The 19,204-nt window shown below is 23.7% G+C and overlaps 4 protein-coding genes across 4 annotated transcripts; 1 reads left to right on the forward strand and 3 right to left on the reverse strand.

Annotated features, from left to right (window-relative positions):
* Nucleotides 1-2,916: 2,916 nt before the first annotated feature.
* On the reverse strand, nt 2,917-4,517 carry LOC129606684 (E3 ubiquitin-protein ligase rnf146). Its single transcript, XM_055517120.1, has one exon. It carries the CDS (start codon nt 4,449-4,451, stop codon nt 3,468-3,470), a length of 984 nt encoding a protein of 327 aa, XP_055373095.1. The 5' UTR covers nt 4,452-4,517; the 3' UTR covers nt 2,917-3,467.
* Nucleotides 4,518-5,089: 572 nt separating this feature from the next.
* LOC129606692 (aminoacyl tRNA synthase complex-interacting multifunctional protein 1) lies at nt 5,090-6,218 on the forward strand. The gene is made up of 2 exons (XM_055517157.1): nt 5,090-5,295; nt 5,362-6,218. The coding sequence occupies exons 1-2, from the start codon at nt 5,155-5,157 to the stop codon at nt 6,172-6,174; spliced, it is 954 nt and encodes a 317-aa protein (XP_055373132.1). The 5' UTR covers nt 5,090-5,154; the 3' UTR covers nt 6,175-6,218.
* A 781-nt stretch (nt 6,219-6,999) lies between these two features.
* Nucleotides 7,000-9,552, reverse strand: LOC129606646 (zinc finger protein 723-like). Its single transcript, XM_055517060.1, has 5 exons — nt 9,544-9,552; nt 8,810-8,960; nt 8,398-8,509; nt 7,415-7,944; nt 7,000-7,232 (listed from the first exon to the last, which is right to left on the reverse strand). Exons 1-5 carry the CDS (start codon nt 9,550-9,552, stop codon nt 7,000-7,002), a joined length of 1,035 nt encoding a protein of 344 aa, XP_055373035.1.
* Nucleotides 9,553-12,028: 2,476 nt separating this feature from the next.
* On the reverse strand, nt 12,029-17,044 carry LOC129606656 (UDP-glucose 4-epimerase). The gene is made up of 4 exons (XM_055517084.1): nt 16,013-17,044; nt 13,297-13,587; nt 12,842-13,223; nt 12,029-12,694 (listed from the first exon to the last, which is right to left on the reverse strand). The coding sequence occupies exons 1-4, from the start codon at nt 16,250-16,252 to the stop codon at nt 12,546-12,548; spliced, it is 1,062 nt and encodes a 353-aa protein (XP_055373059.1). The 5' UTR covers nt 16,253-17,044; the 3' UTR covers nt 12,029-12,545.
* Nucleotides 17,045-19,204: the final 2,160 nt, after the last annotated feature.

Genomic DNA, 19,204 nt, shown 5'->3' on the forward strand with positions numbered 1-19,204 from the left:
ACAATATGTTTAACAACTTTGTTCTATTTTCTCAAAACAGCAAAATTATTTGATTAAAAGCTCTATTGATCTTACTTTAAAAAATATTAATATCTAACTGCAATATATCCGAAAATTAAATATAGAAAAACATTATATCAGATAAACATTGCATCTATATGTGAATCAGTTAAAATTATTGAAAATAAAATATATAATAATACATGATTGTTAAAAGAATATGCAATTTTGACAGTTTCAGTTTAATTAAAAATATTAATACGCTTGGTAAAACTTTATTCTGCTTTAATGAAAACAAATATAAAAATCACTAAATCTCTAAATAGTTTTGAAATAAGTTTTAATAATTTCTTTTTTCTTAATCGAAGTTATTTAGCTGTCTCTGTTTTTGAAAAAATAAAATATTGTTATGGAAATAATACATATTTTAAATAAATATGCAAAAAAATTATAAGAAAATTTATAATGTAATGTAAATCGTGTTACTTTTACTAAGTGCTTGCCAGAAAAAAAATAAAACAAATTTTGAGGCTGTAAATATAGTAACGCATTTTAAAAGATTGCAAGTAACATGATGGTCGATGCAATTTTTAATATCAAATTTCATTTTTCAGATAAATAATTAAAATTTTAATTCCATAAAATAAAAAGAATAAAATTAAAACATTTTATCATACGATTGACTATAGATTCATTTAATTTATTTTAGTAAAATATGAATATTATCATAAGATATGTGTGATACACTAAGGATTTTCACTAAAATTATTTTTTATTTCATCTACACTTTTAACGTCTTAAATATTTATGTATGTAAGCTCTTAGTTTTTTTGTTTTTAATAAAATATTTAGAAGGTCATGCAATATTCATATATATCTGCAGAATTATTTAACATGCATATAATTAATTGTAAATAGTTTTATTGTTATTAAATTTGATTGAATATATACATAAATTTATTAACATCACAATATTTTATTTTTTTCTTTGAAAAAAATTTTGCAAAGAATAAAGGTTGAGAATAAGAAAAAATAAAAAAAAAAAATTAAATTGTTGAATTGTTTTAAGTATATTGACGTAGAAAAAAAGAAACAAAAAAAAAAAAATATATTAATTATCTAAAATTCATTAATTTTATTTAAATAATGTTTAATTATTGTAAACACTTATTGCTGCTTAATATTTTATAAATTTAAATATAATAATTATTGTTAGAAATATAAGGAAAATTAACATGCGAAATTCTTTGAAAGCAATATATTTTTGTAATACATTTTATTTCCTCTATATAATTACAATAAAATTGATAATAATATAAAATTAATAAAATATAAGAACAGCACGGATGATTAAAATCTATATTATTTCTAATATTGTTTTTAAGATTTAAAATTACAATATTTTTGAAATACAAACAAATTACAGTACAATTATTATTTTAGTATATTGTTTTTTAATTAATAATAGTTTTTAATTACTCAATTGCATAATATTTTGTCTATATATATATATTAAACTACATTAAAATTATAATAGGTACATACCTACCTTCTTTCATTGCTTAGATAGGTTGGTAGATAGGTATCTATTGTTATTTATTTTAATTATAAAAAATAAGTTAATTAAAAACGTTAAATTAGGAATAATATTCAATTATTTCAATCAATAACGTTTTATAAGCATATTATATAGTTTCTCTTTTTTTTTCAAAAACAAAATAGTTTTCATCCATGCAGTTCTTTAATACACTTATAAATCAATCAAAGTATTTTATTGCATTTATAACATTCATCTATAATGTAAAAGAAAAATTCAAGATTATTTAAAAAATTAATATATTTTAAAGATTTATAAAAAATATATTTGATTATGAGTTTATCAGTATAGGTAATTAAATATGTCTTAAAATGTAAAAAAATAAAACTCTATTAAAATATGTTAACATAAAATCTTGTTTCTCTTTTCTTATACGATATTATGTTGGATCCAGATAAAGAAACCAATGTAAGTATATACAAATTACAAATAACTATTATTGGTTACAAAAATTGAAACATAAACAAATGTTAATTTGCAAAAATTCAGAAAAAAAATTCACATAAGTTTTAGAGTATATACCTGCATTTGAATTTGGAAATGTTTTTTATTTGAAAATAAAAAATGTTTATATATACATATTTTAAAATTTGTTTAAAAGTTATTCTTTACTTAACAATCTGTGACGTGTGTATTTGTAAAAAAAAAAAAACTAAACTTCGCTTAAAAAAAAATTTAAATAGGCTTATTTCAATTTATTGCCCATCATTTCATTATGCTTTCAGTTAATCATTATCGTATCATAAATTCGGTTGATTCCCATTGGCTTTAGTTTATTATTTTTTTGATAAGTATAGTGGGTACATGCCTCTATTTATCTACCATATGTATACCTACGTAAGCATATACATATGTACAAATGTATATCACCTACAAACATAATTACATACGTATATGTATGTACCAGCCCAATATTCAATTTCAGGAATTCCCCATTTTTAAATCTTATAAACATAAAATAAATAATATTCGTGTTAAAAATAAGCGGTAATAAAATTTACTTTGCACATAAAATACATTTTTATCAAACGAAATTTAAAATTATACTTATATCCACATATTTTTTTTAGCTTGATCGATAGAAAATCTTTTAAACTTATTTTAATATAATTTATATGTTTTTTCAATTTATAATAATGAAATGTAAAAAATAAATAAATCTTTGTGTGAAAATACTAATGTAATGAATAACAAATTAAAAATACAATGATAAATATAAAAGTTATGTATTGCAAAATTAAATATTTTTCATTTTATGATGATGAAAGAAATATTCAAGAAAACTATATTTGAATATCTTTTCTTCTATCACATTTTTATTTATGTTTTTGTTTTTTTTTTTTGTATATTTTATCAGCTATTTACAATTTCAATATATGTAGGTAAGTATGTAACTGCAATTAACAAAATATGTATATATATATTTCTGTATATATGCCTAATAAGTACATACAACACCATTTAAATGTTCAATATGTCCTTTCAAGTTTAACTAACTAATTTGTTCAATATTTTTTAAATCACATATTTTTTCCCATTACACAATATAATATTGAACAGTTAGGAATATTTGACCAAATTTTCTGAAGGAATTGTTTAGTTACTGCATTTTTTTAAAGGAATTTCGGAAATTTTTGTATAATTAATCTACATATATATGTACGTACATATATGAATATTATTAATTTTTTCTTATTTGTCTAAAGGATTTTGTAGTCTTTCATTTCTGCAATTTCATATACATACATGCTACTTATTAAATTTAGTATTCAATTCGTTTATTTGCGTTTTGAACTATAGCTGATTTTGATTAAAATATCTCTGCAATATGTATTGTTCCACAAAATAATGTACTTATCTAAATTGTTTTTTAAACATGATCACTGTCACTATCATCAGTTATTTGATGAACATTTCGTTGAATAAGTCGTAGTTGTTCTATATAATTGGATACAGTCCTTGATTGAGCGGCTTCGCTGTCAAAATCGATATCATTTTGATCATCTGAAGACGTATTTAAAGAAATTGTACTAACATTTTGGTCAGTAGGTGTTGTAGGAGTCGTTGTAGTAGTAGCAGCATTTACAAAATTAAAATTACGGATGCTATTGACATTACTGGTGCCTGGTTGAGTATTAATTGAGCCATTATTTCGATTTCTTGTTAAATCAATAATTCCGCTAAAAGAGAATGTTCTTGGAAGTAATTGAAGTATTGATGATGTTGAAGGTGCTGATGTTATTGTTGGTGGTGATGACGGCGGAGGTGGTGGTGGATTTGCTAGACCTGTATTTGTCACAGTATTAGAAGAATTGTTTCCTTTTGAAATAAGATTCTCTTCTAAACGGATTCCTGCAACACCTTTTTTTGGAACAACTGCTAAGTCCCTTTTAACGCCTCGTTTTTTTGCTGGATCGTTTTGTCTACGTTGCATCATTGTATCAAAATCAACTATGTAAATGAAACCAGCCACAAAAATAGTACATGATTTGTTATTAGACTTATACGCATTTTCAATTTCATTGCTTGTTCTTTCATCGTATTGCCACCAACCATTTCTACCTTCGTAGAACCATTGATATCCATCTTCCAGAGGTTTCGAATTTTTAACACTGCCCTTTCCATAAACTAATTGCGGATTGTCAATGGATTCCTTAGAAGTTTCTCTTCTACATAAAGCACAACGATGGCTTATAATTACTACCCCTTTTAAACATAAGAAACAGAAAATATGCCCACAAGGTAATTTCGTTGGGTGCACGGCAGTTTGCAAACAAACCGGACACTCAACATCTCCAACAGTTAAATCAATCGTTTTATTCTGTTCCATGTCTTCTTCACTATTATTCGTCATATCTGAAATCTATAATTGTTTTCTTTATTTTTATTTGAGAAATCCCCTTTTCAGTTCAACAAATTATTTTTATGTTACTTGACAGGAATAAAAGAAGAAGACTCGATTATAATAAGCTCATTCACAATGATTCTTAAAAATTAAACTATAAAATATTGATATAACGGAAAAGACTGAAATAACATCTAAATTTTCTTCTACATTTCTTAATTCGTCCAGTATTTCTTAATGCTGGTTGGCAATGATGACCTTACTATTACTAAGGTTTCAACCTCGTTTAAAAAAAGATGTTTAACTTTTCTGATGTTTAACTTTTCTGATAAGAAGGGTATACAACACTAATGGGCTTCCACTACTGTATAGTTAAGTTTCAATTTACTCTATGTGTGAGTTAGATATAGTATTGATTGAAAATTGTTAAAATTGTGTAATTTGAAAGTGTATTTACTTATTGAGTTTGTCCTGTTGTACATATTTTTTTTCTTTTTGCTTCAAGTAACATTACATTCCTACCTTTTTAAAGCTTTTTCAAGTTTTATACCAAGAAGACCTATTGTTAACTACATTGAACATTGTTAAAACAAATTTTTATAAAGTTTCTATTGTGAACAACAGAAATCAGCTGAGAAAAAATTATTTGAAGAGTGTGGATTTTCACGTAAATTTCATTTCATTCATAAATGTACAAATATTCTGATTGTAAATGTCAGTACTTCTCGGTTTAGAGTTTGGTTTTAGTCGAATAATTAACTCACGTTTAACTTCAAGCATAAAAATGAGCTTACCAAAAATAATTTCAAACAACAAGACAGCAGAGGAATTGCTAAATTCTTTAAAAGAAGAGGTAAGCAATTATAACTTCTTATCGTAAATTTTTAAATGACTGCGGTAAATTCTTTTCATTCCCAAGCTTAATTCAATTCGATCTGAGCTGATAGCGAAAAAAAAACGCGATTTGTTAGCCGAAAATATTGCTTTAACAAGTCAAATAGATATAGCGAAATCTCAGTTGATTGCTTTGGAAATTAAAAATGGTAAAAAGCAAATACCAATCCCGTATCAATCAGTAGAACCGGTTGTGCATTTAAGTACTACTGTTAATAATGATTCTGATGCAAGCCAAACTTTAGCTAAAGCAGAAACAAAACAAGACGAGAAGCCCCAAAAAGAAAAGAAACAAAAGAAAGAAAAACCAGTAAAAAATGAGTCTAATCCGCCTGCTGAGGCACCAATAGATGTTGGACGTTTAGATTTCCGAGTTGGAAAAATTGTGGAGGTTTCAAAACACCCAGACGCAGATAGTTTATATTTAGAAAAAATTGATGTTGGAGAACCTCAACCAAGAACCGTTGTGTCAGGTTTAGTGAAATTTGTACCGATAGAAGAAATGCAAAATCGAATGGTTGTTGTTTTGTGCAATTTGAAACCAGCTAAAATGAGGGGAATTACTTCTGAGGCAATGGTAATGTGTGCATCAACACCTGAAAAAGTAGAAGTCTTAAGTCCACCTCCTAATGCTGTACCTGGAGACTTAGTTTATTGTGAAGGCTATGAAAGAGCTCCTGATACTCAGTTAAACCCAAAGAAAAAGATTTTTGAAACCTGTGCTCCAGATTTAATGACTAACAATGATTTAGTGGCCTGTTTTAAAGGAACTCCATTACATGTACCTGGAAAAGGAAATGTTGTTTCTCAAACATTGAAAAATGTAAATGTAAAATAATTTTTTTAAATTTACGTTAATAAAATTTGGTTTGAAATTAGTAATTGCTAATTGTCATTGTAATTATATACACAATTGTCATTGTAATTATAATTATATACACAATTTTCATTGTAATTATAATTATATACACTATTTATTAAAAATTTCACTTATCAAAAGAAATTTAGAGGCATACATATTAATAAGTATTGTGCCTATAACACTAATTATATTATGAATTTACTAATACAACATCATAGTTGTGAAATTAATAAGTAATGTGCTTATTACACTAATAATTTTAACTTAATGGAAATTTCTTCATGCAACTGCAGAACAGATGGATGACGTAATCAAAGGAACGAGTTAAAAGCAGAAAAATTACAAAAATTTTCTATAAAGCAATCTTGAAAATTTACCTTTACAATAGATTTGAAAACATTGATTTTAATTCACATATAAAAAGTCTCAAATTGATATTCAAAAAGCAATGCTGATTAAAACGTCAATTTGAAGATGTTGTATCTTGCTTTGGGGTACATAATGTTTTTGCTAAATACAAAATATGGAATTAAAACGAAAATGCAAATATAAACAGGTAGAAAATTATTTAAAATACTCTACACCTACAGAATATTTTAAAATATATTTTTATTTTTTAATTATAACATGTTTTAAATTTAAATCGATTGTCTTTATTAGTAACACATTAATACGTAGTACATTACAGGATAAGTACCGAATATGATTGTTAACTCTTAAGAGTTTTATTTATATAAGCACATAAGAGAACATTAATGTTAATAACTGCTTTCTTTTGGAAAAGTACATAATCCTGAAGTTTTATTTTTCGTGTTTTTTCTTATGCTTGTTTAAAACAAATAACATTGGAAATCCTTCCCCGCAAATATTGCACTTAAATTTCATTAAACCCTCTGAATGGGCCATAAATTTGTGCTTTTTTAAATATGTTGATGACGTAAATGATTTATTACAATTTTGCTGAGTACAGATGAACTCCCTTAAGCCTGTATGTTTTGCCAAATGAGTTTTTAGATGAATCTTTTGAATAAATCCTAAATAAATTAGAAAAATTTAGAAATTCTGTTAATCCAAATTTCTAATTTTAATTATACATACATATATGTACATACTTGTGTACTTGATTATACATACTAAATTTAAAAAAATAAAATATTTATGTAAAAATTTATTTTATAAAATGAATAGACAAAGCCATGCATGCGTACATACTTACCTCTTCCACAATATTCACATTTAAAATTTTTTTCATTTGTATGTTTTTTAACATGAACCAATAAGTGGCATTTCATAAAAAAGGATTTATTACAGTATTGGCATTTCAATGATTTCTCTTTAATATGTTTTTTCTTATAATGTAAATCACATTGTTCTTTGTTAAAAAATTTTTTATTACAACTGGACTCACGGCATTTAAATATTTTTGCCCAGTTATGGTCAAACCTTTTATGAGCCAAAAAACTTAAACGACTTTCATAAACTTTAGAACAAATTTCGCATTCGTAACCTCGTTTAAGGGAACATGTATTCATCATATTTTCATAAGATTCAGGATGGATAGTTTTATAATGATGTTTTAGCGATTGTCCATAAACATAAACTTTATCGCATTCACGGCATTCATATCGAAATGCGTGAGTTTTTTTATGGTTAATATATTGAGATGCAGTTTTAAAATCTTTATCACAATCTAAACAATGGTAGTCCTTCGTTTCACGATGAAGTCTTTCGTGTTGATTACGATTACTAGCGGATTTAAAAGATTTTGAACAAAATTTACACAAATATCTATTTGTTATATAAGGGTGAGTTATTTTAATATGTTCATGGCATGCAGTCATACTATTCAATTCAATTTTACATACTTCACATTGAAATTTTAATTCATCTCTAATTATTACATCTTTTGAAATATTGTTAATTGTTGAATTTAATTTATCATTTTCATCAATGAAATTTATATTCAAATCATTTTTATCTATTGAAATAGTGTTATCAAATTCAAAGTTATTGTCTTGTGTTGCAATTACGCATTCTTCATTATAATTACAATTATTGTTAGAATAATATTCATCCAAATTTATGTTTTTGCCGTTATCTTCTTCTTCTATAGTCATCTCATTCAAATTTTTTATGCAAACGATGCCATTCAAATTACCATTGGTGTTTAAAGGATCATTATTTTCAGAACTGTTATACAACTGCACAAGTTCAACAGTTTGAAGAGATACTGTTTCGTCTTGGAATATGTTATTTAAACAATTGGTCAGTTCATTAACTGCAGGTTGATTATCGAAATTTTCTATTTGAACTTTAATTAAATTAGATTCATTATGATTTTCATTTTTATTGCAAAATTTTTGAGTTTTTGCTTCATTTATATTTTCAAATTGCATATGAACTGTTTCGATATGATGTGCTATTAAATCATTATCTAAGAATATTTTATTACAAATCTTACATTTATATTTTTTGATGATTGCTGTTTTGTTAGTGTTTTCATAGAAATTTTCAATAAGTGTTTTATCATTAGTAATTACATAATCTTTTGAAGAATTGGCTAATTCTTCCCAATATTGATAATTATTTTTTAAATTAATTTCTGACGTACTATTTTTAATACCATTATTATTAACCAATGTTGATGATGATTCATATAAACTTGTTGAATAGGAATCAATAGTTTCTGTTAAAATTAAAGATGAATTGTCAATTCTTGTCTTGTCTTTTAATAAATCGGAAGTTATTTCAATGTTAGCTTCCTGTTGATATTGCTGAAAATCATTATTTTGATTTTGATAATGACAAAGAGCACGCAATTTTTGGTCGGAATTTGTACAAAGTATTTTAAAAGAATAACATTCTTCAACTTTGTTTTTGCATTCAATGCATATAGTATGAGGTAATGAATCATTAATATTTATATTAATATTAAATAATCTAATTAATTTTTCATTGATTTTTTCTTCAAATATATTGTGCATCATTGTTGTGCCATTTTCATCATTATCAGTATAGTTCTTCCTTAGACAACAGCGACATATTATATTCATTTTATTTTCCTTAAATTTTTATTGTTTAATTTATAATTACAATTTTGTAGATAAAGTCTTAAATTATAAGATTTTATTGATTATATAATACTGTTATGAATAAAGTTCAAAATTAAAATATTTCCTTTTCTGAACTATTCAGGATCACAACACATTAATAACTGTCCCTTTGGTATTTTTATTAGAATATAAATTCAAACACATGCATACATTCGTTTACCTAATATAATAATATGCTTAGTATGCTGTTAAATATTGTAGGGATTTTTTAAAATTCATACGTATAAAATACTAGCTCCATCTTTAGAAAGTTTGACTGTTATTTTATTTGATTCTTAAATCAGTTACTAAAATTATTTTAATTTGATTTGTAAATTTAGTTTTAATTTTCGTTAAGTTTATGCTATTCTCCTAAAGTACTTAAGTATACAAATAAATTTTTTTAAATGAATCTGGCAATTACTGCTGCGTACAATTTTTAGGATTAATATTATAATATTCTTAAATCCTACAACTAGATTGTATTATACAGAGCATATCTCGGAATTTTTTATGTTGGATACATATTATATCCTATTTATGGCAATTTGCATCGGAATTACTATGCTTTTCTTTTAATAACTTTATATTTTTTAGAAATAAAAAGATTTTTTAAAATTAAACCCTTTTTATTCTTTAAAATTAAACCCTTCTATTTTGTGCTCTAAGCTCGTAAAGTAGATTTATTTACATATAAAATACCATACATGTATGTATGTAGGCAAGTACGTATTCATTATAACTATCTGTCTAGAATTATTGTCCAATCGAAACAAATAATTTATGTATGTACATATTTTTTTTTTATTATTTTTTTTATTATTGACACGCAATACTAATGGTCATTTTATGCTTTTTCCTTACCGTGGTTTTTTTATCTATTAAATTTTTTACTTATGATTTTTATTCAAAACATTTGATTGTTATGACGAAGGACACTAACGATTATATGCATACTATATAGAAGACTGTATATTATGTATGGAAAAACTAAAATTAAACTATTCAACTAAATCAACTAATAGTTTTTTTCTTATGTCTGAGGCTTAATAACAATATTTTAATGACTATAGCTAATAATAATAATATACAATATGACAATAAAATATAAAAACGAATAGTTAGAACACATTAAATCATTTAGGTTTGATACGTATCTATACTTCACTCCTATTATCTCTTATACATAGTGTTTATACGTATGAAAAGGAAAAGGCTTTTACTATAACAATTATTTAATAGTAAACCGTTAAAAATATTAAACGTTGTAAAAATTTTTAGGATTTTTTATACTTGTATATCCTTGTGTTCTATATTGTTATAATATTTGACTAAGCTTCAAATTTTACATTGTATAACAAAAAATAACTATTCGTAGACGTAGTCATTTCAATCAGCATTGCACTTATGATATAATATGTAATTTCATTTTATAAAATTATATAACCACCGTAAGTAATAAATATAAATATTTATATTTTGCTGAAATATTTAAATTTTGCTTTAAAATGTAAATGGAAACGTGGAACTAATAATTAAAAATGTCTTATGTAACGTGATCATTTTGAAATGATTATTGGCCGTATATCAAAATTTTTCGATGAATGAGGGAACAAACCACTATTTTTGGTCACAGTTTTATTATTAAACATTGTTTAAAATTTTTTAAATTTTAATAAATAAACATTTGTTGTTGTTTATATTTTATAAATAAATTATTTTTATTATTTATTTCTAAATTATTTTACATTTAAATAGACAATTTAACTTTTATGATTACAATGTAAAAATTTTACAAAAACATTGTGAAAATAAATGTATATAAGTTTTTTAAAAACACAAAATTTTCTGTATAATAAGGAACAGGACACGTAAATAACAATACATTTAATGTTTAAAATTAATTTTAATAATAAGTATATTTTTTTTTTACTATAAAATATATATAATCAAATATTTATATTCAAATATTATAAGTATTCAAAAAACAAAAAAAAAAAAGAAATAAACAATGGAAATTTTCATTTAAAAACTAAAAAAGGGATGCACATTGAATAGCTCTGTATGAAATTGATAATCAACAAGCATCAAATTTTAATTGAAAATGAAAATTTTATCTGAAATATTAAACTATTCTGAAAATTAAAAAATACAATTCAACTTATTTATACTAAATATAATGTGCAAATGCAAACCCAAAAATTCATCATTCATTTTAGAAGATAATAAATATTTAAATTTTTTAAATTATTTATTAAATAATTTTATTTATTATTTAAAATTTTCTAAGATATTATTCTAAATAATTTTTATTCTTTTTATTAAAATAGAATTAAATGTTTTAAATAATTAAAATAAAATGCTTTGGTTTTTGTTTCTTTAAAAGAATGTATGGAAGTTTTGGAAAATAAAATAACTTTGAAAATTGTTAGATTTATAGTTTAAGTAAAAATGATTTTTAATGTTACTCTCGTTTTGATTTCATTTTAAACAATACAAATAGCTATTAAAAATTTTATTGAAAACTCAAAAATTTGAATCTTTTTTTTAAATTTTCGAACTTTTCAAAGCATAATTTGCTTAATTTTGTGTGTTTTTGTCACTATTGTAAATTATTTATTTTTATACTATTTAACGGAATAATTTCGTTTTATACTTTTAAGGGAAAAGAGTTGATTTTAACAAAGTTTCCCAAAGATTTTTATAAAACAAAATTAATACTTCCAATTAAAAATATAAAACAAAATTTTAAAAATACCTCCAAGTTCATTGAAAAAATGCATACTATATAAAAAATATAAATGTTTGCGAGTTATTACTTTAAATATTTAAAATGTGCGATCCCGAAGAAAGTAATAACATTTTAATTTTATTAGACTATAACTTTAACAATTTTCTCTCGTTAACTACTATTTTTTTTTTTTAAATATTGGTGTTAACTTTGAAACTTTTCCTTCTTTGAAGTCAGTGATGATAAATTTTTTTGATTGAAATTTTTCTTGTGAGAAATTAGGAATGTCACAACTTTATAAATATAATAATTGTAATACCTTCGAAAATACTTTTTCAACAATATTGAAATTACATTCATACTTAAAAACTAATAAAATTTCAAAGTTTACAACCATAATAATAATAATAATAATAATAAGGTATTTTGATTGGAAATTTTGGTCATGTAGGTCGTAAGATAAGAAGATCATAATATAACACATAGATAGAAGGTTGGATTAAAAAAAACTATTATGTATAAGATTATAACTTGTGATTTAAATTAAATCCATTGGGGTTTTGACTTTGCCAATTCCATGTATCTTCACACATCTCGTTAATACCCCGTTTAGCGGTCCAGCCTAATTCTTTAGCTGCTAGCGTTGCATCCGCATAGCTTGTTGCAATATCACCTAAAATAAAAAAAAAATATTAATATTCAAGTTTAAGAAAAACAAAAATTTAGATATGAGTATTAAAATAATATATACATAGATATTTGTTTTATGAAAAAAATTAAAAAAATTACAAAGAAATAAAATTGTTATTTTAATACATACCAGGTCTTCTGGGAGCTAATTCATATTTGATTTTGCGATTAGATGCCTTTTGGAAAGCATTCACCATTTCAAGTACAGAAAAACCGCTACCTGTACCTAAATTGTATGCAACAAAGCCTTTGATTGTTTTTGTTTTTAATTTATCTAGTGCTTTTACATGACCTTCAGCTAAATCAACAATATGAATATAATCTCGGACACCAGTACCATCAGGAGTTGGATAATCACTTCCGTAAACTTTCAGTAATGGTCTTCTACCAACAGCTACTTGTGATATATATGGCATTAAATTGTTTGGTTCTCCATTTGGATCTTCACCAATTTTACCGCTTGGATGTGCACCAACTGGATTAAAGTAACGTAGTGAAATTACAGACCATCTCTTAAATTATTTTTAATTTAAAAATCCTAAGTTAATATCTTTTTATAAAAAAAAAATCAAAAATAAAACTTACTGGATCCGATATACAAAGATCTTTTAAAATTTCTTCTGTAAAATATTTACTTTTACCATAAGGACTGGTACATTGTCCTGTTGGGTGATCTTCAGTTAATGGTAATTTTTGTGGTTCACCATAAACTGTTGCACTTGAACTGTATAAGAAATGAAATACATTATATTCAGCCATTACTTCAAGTAAGATACTCGTTCCAGTAATATTGTTTTGATAATAAGTCAAGGGTTGTTTACATGATTCACCAACAGCTTTTAAAGCCGCAAAGTGTGCAACACAGTCAACCTTTTCCTAAAATAATTGAAAAATATATATTATGAAAATTAAGATGTCTTGAGCATAATACACAAAAAAAATTTGAAAAAAAAAATATATTTTAATATAGAGATTTTTTTCTTCAATATTTTAATATAGTGTTATTTTTTTACCCAAAACAAAATTTTCTTAACTTTAAATAAATTTAACAATTATTATTATTTAAGATTATTGAACTCAATCAATTCAAACAAAGATATTTAAAAACCTTATATCTTCCTAATTATAATTACGACCTTGAGCCATCCTCAACAAAAAAATTATACTGTACTTAATTTATTTTTATTTGAATATTAAAAAAAAAGCTTTGAAATTACATAGTCTACCTTTATTGAATGATTAATTCTCTCAAAAATGAATACCTACAAATTTTCATAGTAATAAGTGAGAATTTATCATTTTTTTATTTTTTTCTTATTAAAATTTTTTACTCAAGATCTCAGTTCACAATTTACATAGTTATTCTATAAATCAAAATAAAAATTTATTCTAAAGTTTTTACTTAAAACGCAAAATGTCTGATAAGAAATAAGGCTTTTTAAAGTGCACAGTAAAACGCAGTCGCCTTTTTTAGTTTTTGAGGTCAAATTGAATTCATAATAATTAAAGATAACAATTTTTTTTTTAATATTATAAGGAATACAGAATATGATTTAAAGTTAAATATTTGCAAGCATAACATGATCACTTGAATCATTTGACTGAAATATTGAATTTTACTGCTTATATTATGCTCTTCTTATATAATTTATGTACCTAGGTACTTGATTTGTATAAATATATTTAAACATATTTTTTTTTTTTTTATAAAACTAGGTATGTAATCAAAAAGCACAGTAAAATTTTCATTTTTTATTTATCAAAAAACTCAAGTTTGACCTAAAACGTTATGAGATATTAAAAGATAACAAATTATAAGCTTTAATGATTTGGGAATTCAACTGATAATAAAATACCATTGAAAAGTTCTAAACATTTTATTTTTTTCTACTAAATAAATTAATTTTTTTAGGAAAAAAAAAATTATAGCAACAAAAAATTATAGAAATCACGAAGCTATAAACGATTTTATTTTAATTTTTATAACGTACTTATAATTAAATAATTCTTTTATCAATAATTTTTTGTTACAAAAAAAAAACGCTATACTCATGATAATGTGAAAAAAAAAATGATAAATTATATATAAAAATAAATTTTACTCCTCGTAGCTTTTTCTGATACAGGAAATTCTACAAATTGGGTTATAAAAAATAACTGATTAAATTTATAACTAAACAAGTTTTGAATAAAGCATAAGTAACTATATTGTCACTATCTAAATTCAGAAAAATTATTTTTAAAAAAAGAAGAAGATAAAAAAAAGAAAAAGCAAAAATAGAGAGACAATACTCAAAAATTATTCAGCGAATCAACATAATTTAATAGCAATTTATTGATTAATATTTGAATTGAATCTCTATTTTTAAATTAAAATTATTAAAATATGAGCTATTAAATATAATGTTCTACCCATATTGTTAGGAACAAAAAAATAATTTCCGGATCAGAAATTCAATGAAATTTAATCTAATTTGTGGTTACATACAAAATTGTTATGTAATGTTACAAAATCTTCACAATTATAAGAATATATCTAGTTACTTTTCAACTGGCACACTTACATAAAATTTTCAAAAATATAATAAACAACTAAGTTTCTTTTCAATAATCATGAGTTGAAGATAACAAATACTAACTATTATTTAATAATGAATATTATATTAGAAAAGTTTACTTGTTTTAAATCGATAATAATTATAATTTTTTAGATTAATTTTCATTTCGAAAACAAACTTGTTTAAAAAGTTAAAAAATGAATTTCGGTACAAGTTTAATTTATTAAAAAATAAGGCCGGATTTTTCTAATAAATATTTACTGTATAAAAGTAAACATTTATTCAGCTTTTTAATCATATTATAATTACAAAACTTTTGAATATTTCATATGCATCACGTATCTAATTTAAATATTGACCCAAAATTATTTGATTTAATCATATTGGAAAGAGAAAATCTATCTATGAAATTGTTTTTTGGCTTTGATAAAAAGTAATGTAAAAGTATAGAATTCTAAAATTCGAAAGCAAGCACACGTACAAATAGAACAAAATATTTTTTGTACGTCATATAGTTATTTACACATGTTTATTACTTTTGTATTGTACATTCAATTGAAGTTTTTGAAATGTTTACTTCCACGTAGATATAATTATTATCGCATCATCAATATAAATTCTGATCTTAAAATAATAAATGATCAGAAAAAAAGAAGAGAATACAAATAGCACACAATATAAAAACAATAAAAAAATATATTTATATGATCAAAATTATACAAGTATTACAAGTATAATATTACCTTAGCGAATACATGTCGTAATGCATCTTTGTCTCTGATGTCAACTTCATAGAATTTTATTTGTTTTCCGGTTAGTTCTTCGACCCTTTTTAATGCTTCTGGCAATTTTGTATTTGACTCTTTGAAAGCATTACACATATTATCTAGGCATATTACTTTATATCCAGCATTTAAAAGTTCAACTGCAGTATGTGACCCGACATAACCAGCACCACCGGTAACTAACACAGTTTGAGTCATCTTCTTTTTTTTTATTTTATTTTAAATTTCTTATTCTGAATCTCCTTGATTTTTTATCATACAAATTTTAGAATTATATTTTTTATTTGTTTTTTCCAAGAGGTCATAAACTTATTTAAAATTTATAATTTACAATTTTTACGTATGTATATTAAGGTAATTTATTTTTTCAAAAAAAAAAAACCAAAAAAAAAAAATTTTTTTTTATGCACCTTATCAACTTTGAAGAATGAAAATAAAGCTATATAGAGAAAATTATTTTGACCGTCGACAGCGACAATGATCGCGAAATTAAGAATAATAATAATAAAAAAAAAACGGAAAAAAATTGAAATTGTTCTTCCAAAAATATTATTCTAAAATCCGTCAGAAAACCAGAATCATATATTGATTCGGTTCAACTAGAATATGATGACTGGTTGTTCTCAAGAGAACTCAGCTTATTTTTCTTTATGAATATTTGTATCTACGCTCACAAATGATTTTTATACTTTTTGCTTTTATTTTTCGTTATTTAATTTTTTTATTATATTACTACATTGATTGGCATAAAGCACTTTAGAGAACAAGCACACGATAATGATTCTCAAATGAATATTTGGTTTGTTCAGCTTATCAGTTAAACATTCTTTAAGTCCAATATTATTAAATAACTACATATTTGTAAACTATTTGTTTTGTTTTTTGTTATTGCAGTTGAGGAGATATTGTATTTGCACGTTCACACCTTATGGAAAACTATTAAAAATCATCAATGTTTCATATTTTGCGGTTTTCATGATCACGTTGTGTGGTGCGATTTTTTTGTAAATATGTACCTAGAATAATTTAAATTAAGTATGTTTATTATTTTTCCATTTTGTTTTTTTTTTTACAAAGATAAGCTTTTTAATTTGGAAAAGAGAAAATTTACAATGATTGCCTTGCCTTTTAAAAAAGAGATATGAACTTGAAATCAAAAAAAATTTTCTATATATTTTATTCACAGAAAACCAGAACTACAAATGTAAACAAATATATTTTTTTTTTTGTTGTTTTTGACTCGAAAGAGAATGTCAAATTGACAGTTAAGCAATGTTTGAAAACATCTGAAGTTGTCATAAAATTATAAAAACTTAAAGCTTTTCAATTGACGGAAATTTATAGAAAATAATTTTAGGTTTAGAGCTTTTTTTACTATAAAATTTAAATTTCGTAAACTGTAAAATGTTTTAAGTTCAGAGAGCTCCAAATAGAAATTATGTTATGCATTCATGTGTGTAGTACATTCAATAAAAACGAAATTTCCTCAGGCCAGCATGAAAATGTAAAAATAACCGGCAAGTTATTTTGTACCGTTCAGGAAATAATTATATCAATTAGCCATCTCAAATATATAAAATTTTAAATTTTTGCAATTTAAAAATTGACAGTCAGAAATTATGGTTTCTGTTGTTTAAAATGACCGCATTGTTCTTCTAGCAAAACAAAATTGTAGCGGATTGCATTTTTGTACCGTACGTAATTGCATTTTATGCTTATCGTTATAAAAATATGAATGAAAATAACCTTTTAGCTCCAACATCGTATTTTTGAAATTATAAATTCGAATCCGATGCGGTTTTCACCAATTTTTATTGACAACCGCATGTCGAATAACGCTTCCATTGTGGTTAGTACTAAGCATGAACAAATGATTGTTGTCAAATTTACTGTTTCTTAAGTAAGTTAAGTACTTAATAACAATTATTTTGTTTATAGTGTTCAAAATCAGACATATTTTTCTTAAACCAAACGGTATAGTTATTATGCATTTGTCTGGATTGCAATTTACAGAAGTTAATATATATGATTTATATATATCATTAAAAAAACGTGAACAATACTATATACATATATTATACTCTTGTATAATTTTTTTGCAAAAGAAGTTTATTTGAAACTAAATAAGAAATTTGTAATGGCATGTTAAAACTAAATATAATTGCAGTGTTTCTAAATTTATAAATTACATAAGTAAGTATAAAGATATTTTGAATAAATTAAAAAGAAATGATGCTACAATATTTGTATTAAAATAATTCAAGTTAAATTTTAATTCATATTTAATATTTGAAGAAGCATTAACTTGCGCTAATCTTACTTTAGAACAATATAATATAAATAGAAATTACTTTAGAACAATATAATATAAAGTGAAATATTAAATAAGAGATTTCAATTTATGCGTACAGTAGGTATATGAAGTAGATAATACAATTACTATAGTTATAGTTGCAATATATACATATACATATTTCTACGTTTAAACTATATTTTAATATCAAGTTCATGAAGCAGAATATTTCTTTCACTGAGAGTTGAATTGAGACCTACAATAAGTGAATTCTTTCATATAAAATTCTTGTAATGGTATTTTCGTTTTATATTTTTCTTTTTGATTTGACCATTTTACTTTATTTTAAGAAATGTTATGTATGACATTACTATGAATGAGTTTTATTTTGAGAGTTTATCAAATAAGTATTGGATCAATTTGTGAAAGTATTATGATTAAATTGACCATGAGAATACATAATGTACATAGGTTATATGGTAATCAATTTTATCATGTACTTTTCGAAACGGATGGTTCTTACGAAATATATATATATTGTATAAGAATTTTTATGTAATTTTTTTTATTACTTTATGTTTTATTATATTTCTATTTTGAGATATTTGACATTAACAACTAAAGAAAATCACGTAGAATATGTTAAAAATAAAAATGCAAAACAATCTTATTATCACGCTCTTTCTGTAATTTCAATTATTTTTCTGATCTGTCCAATGGGGCGCAATGATAATGGTAATGGTCCTCTAATCTAAAGGGTCTTGGGTTCGAAACCTGGTCAAAATCTTATAATTATTATTATATTAAATATTATATAGTTTAATATAAGTAAGTATGTACAATATTAAAAAATAAAA

This window comes from Condylostylus longicornis, unplaced genomic scaffold (genome assembly GCF_029603195.1).
Source record: "Condylostylus longicornis isolate FDR11 unplaced genomic scaffold, ASM2960319v2 ptg000020l, whole genome shotgun sequence".
Classification (NCBI taxonomy): Eukaryota; Metazoa; Arthropoda; class Insecta; order Diptera; family Dolichopodidae; genus Condylostylus; species Condylostylus longicornis.

Excerpts from the sequence above, each read along its gene's own strand:
- LOC129606692 (XM_055517157.1), top strand. The coding sequence starts at position 5,155 with ATGTCAGTACTTCTCGGTTTAGAGTTTGGTTTTAGTCGAATAATTAAC. Across the intron at positions 5,296-5,361 it reads TAAATTCTTTAAAAGAAGAG|CTTAATTCAATTCGATCTGA; the intron begins GTAAGCAATTAT and ends TTCATTCCCAAG.
- LOC129606656 (XM_055517084.1), bottom strand. The coding sequence starts at position 16,252 with ATGACTCAAACTGTGTTAGTTACCGGTGGTGCTGGTTATGTCGGGTCA. Across the intron at positions 13,588-16,012 it reads TACGACATGTATTCGCTAAG|GAAAAGGTTGACTGTGTTGC; the intron begins GTAATATTATAC and ends CAATTATTTTAG. Across the intron at positions 13,224-13,296 it reads ATCTTTGTATATCGGATCCA|AGATGGTCTGTAATTTCACT; the intron begins GTAAGTTTTATT and ends AAATAATTTAAG.
- LOC129606684 (XM_055517120.1), bottom strand. The coding sequence starts at position 4,451 with ATGACGAATAATAGTGAAGAAGACATGGAACAGAATAAAACGATTGAT.
- LOC129606646 (XM_055517060.1), bottom strand. Across the intron at positions 8,510-8,809 it reads TAATAATGGTATTAAAAATA|TTCAAATAGAAAATTTCGAT; the intron begins GTACGTCAGAAA and ends ATTTAATTAAAG. Across the intron at positions 7,233-7,414 it reads ATGTGAATATTGTGGAAGAG|GATTTATTCAAAAGATTCAT; the intron begins GTAAGTATGTAC and ends TAATTTATTTAG.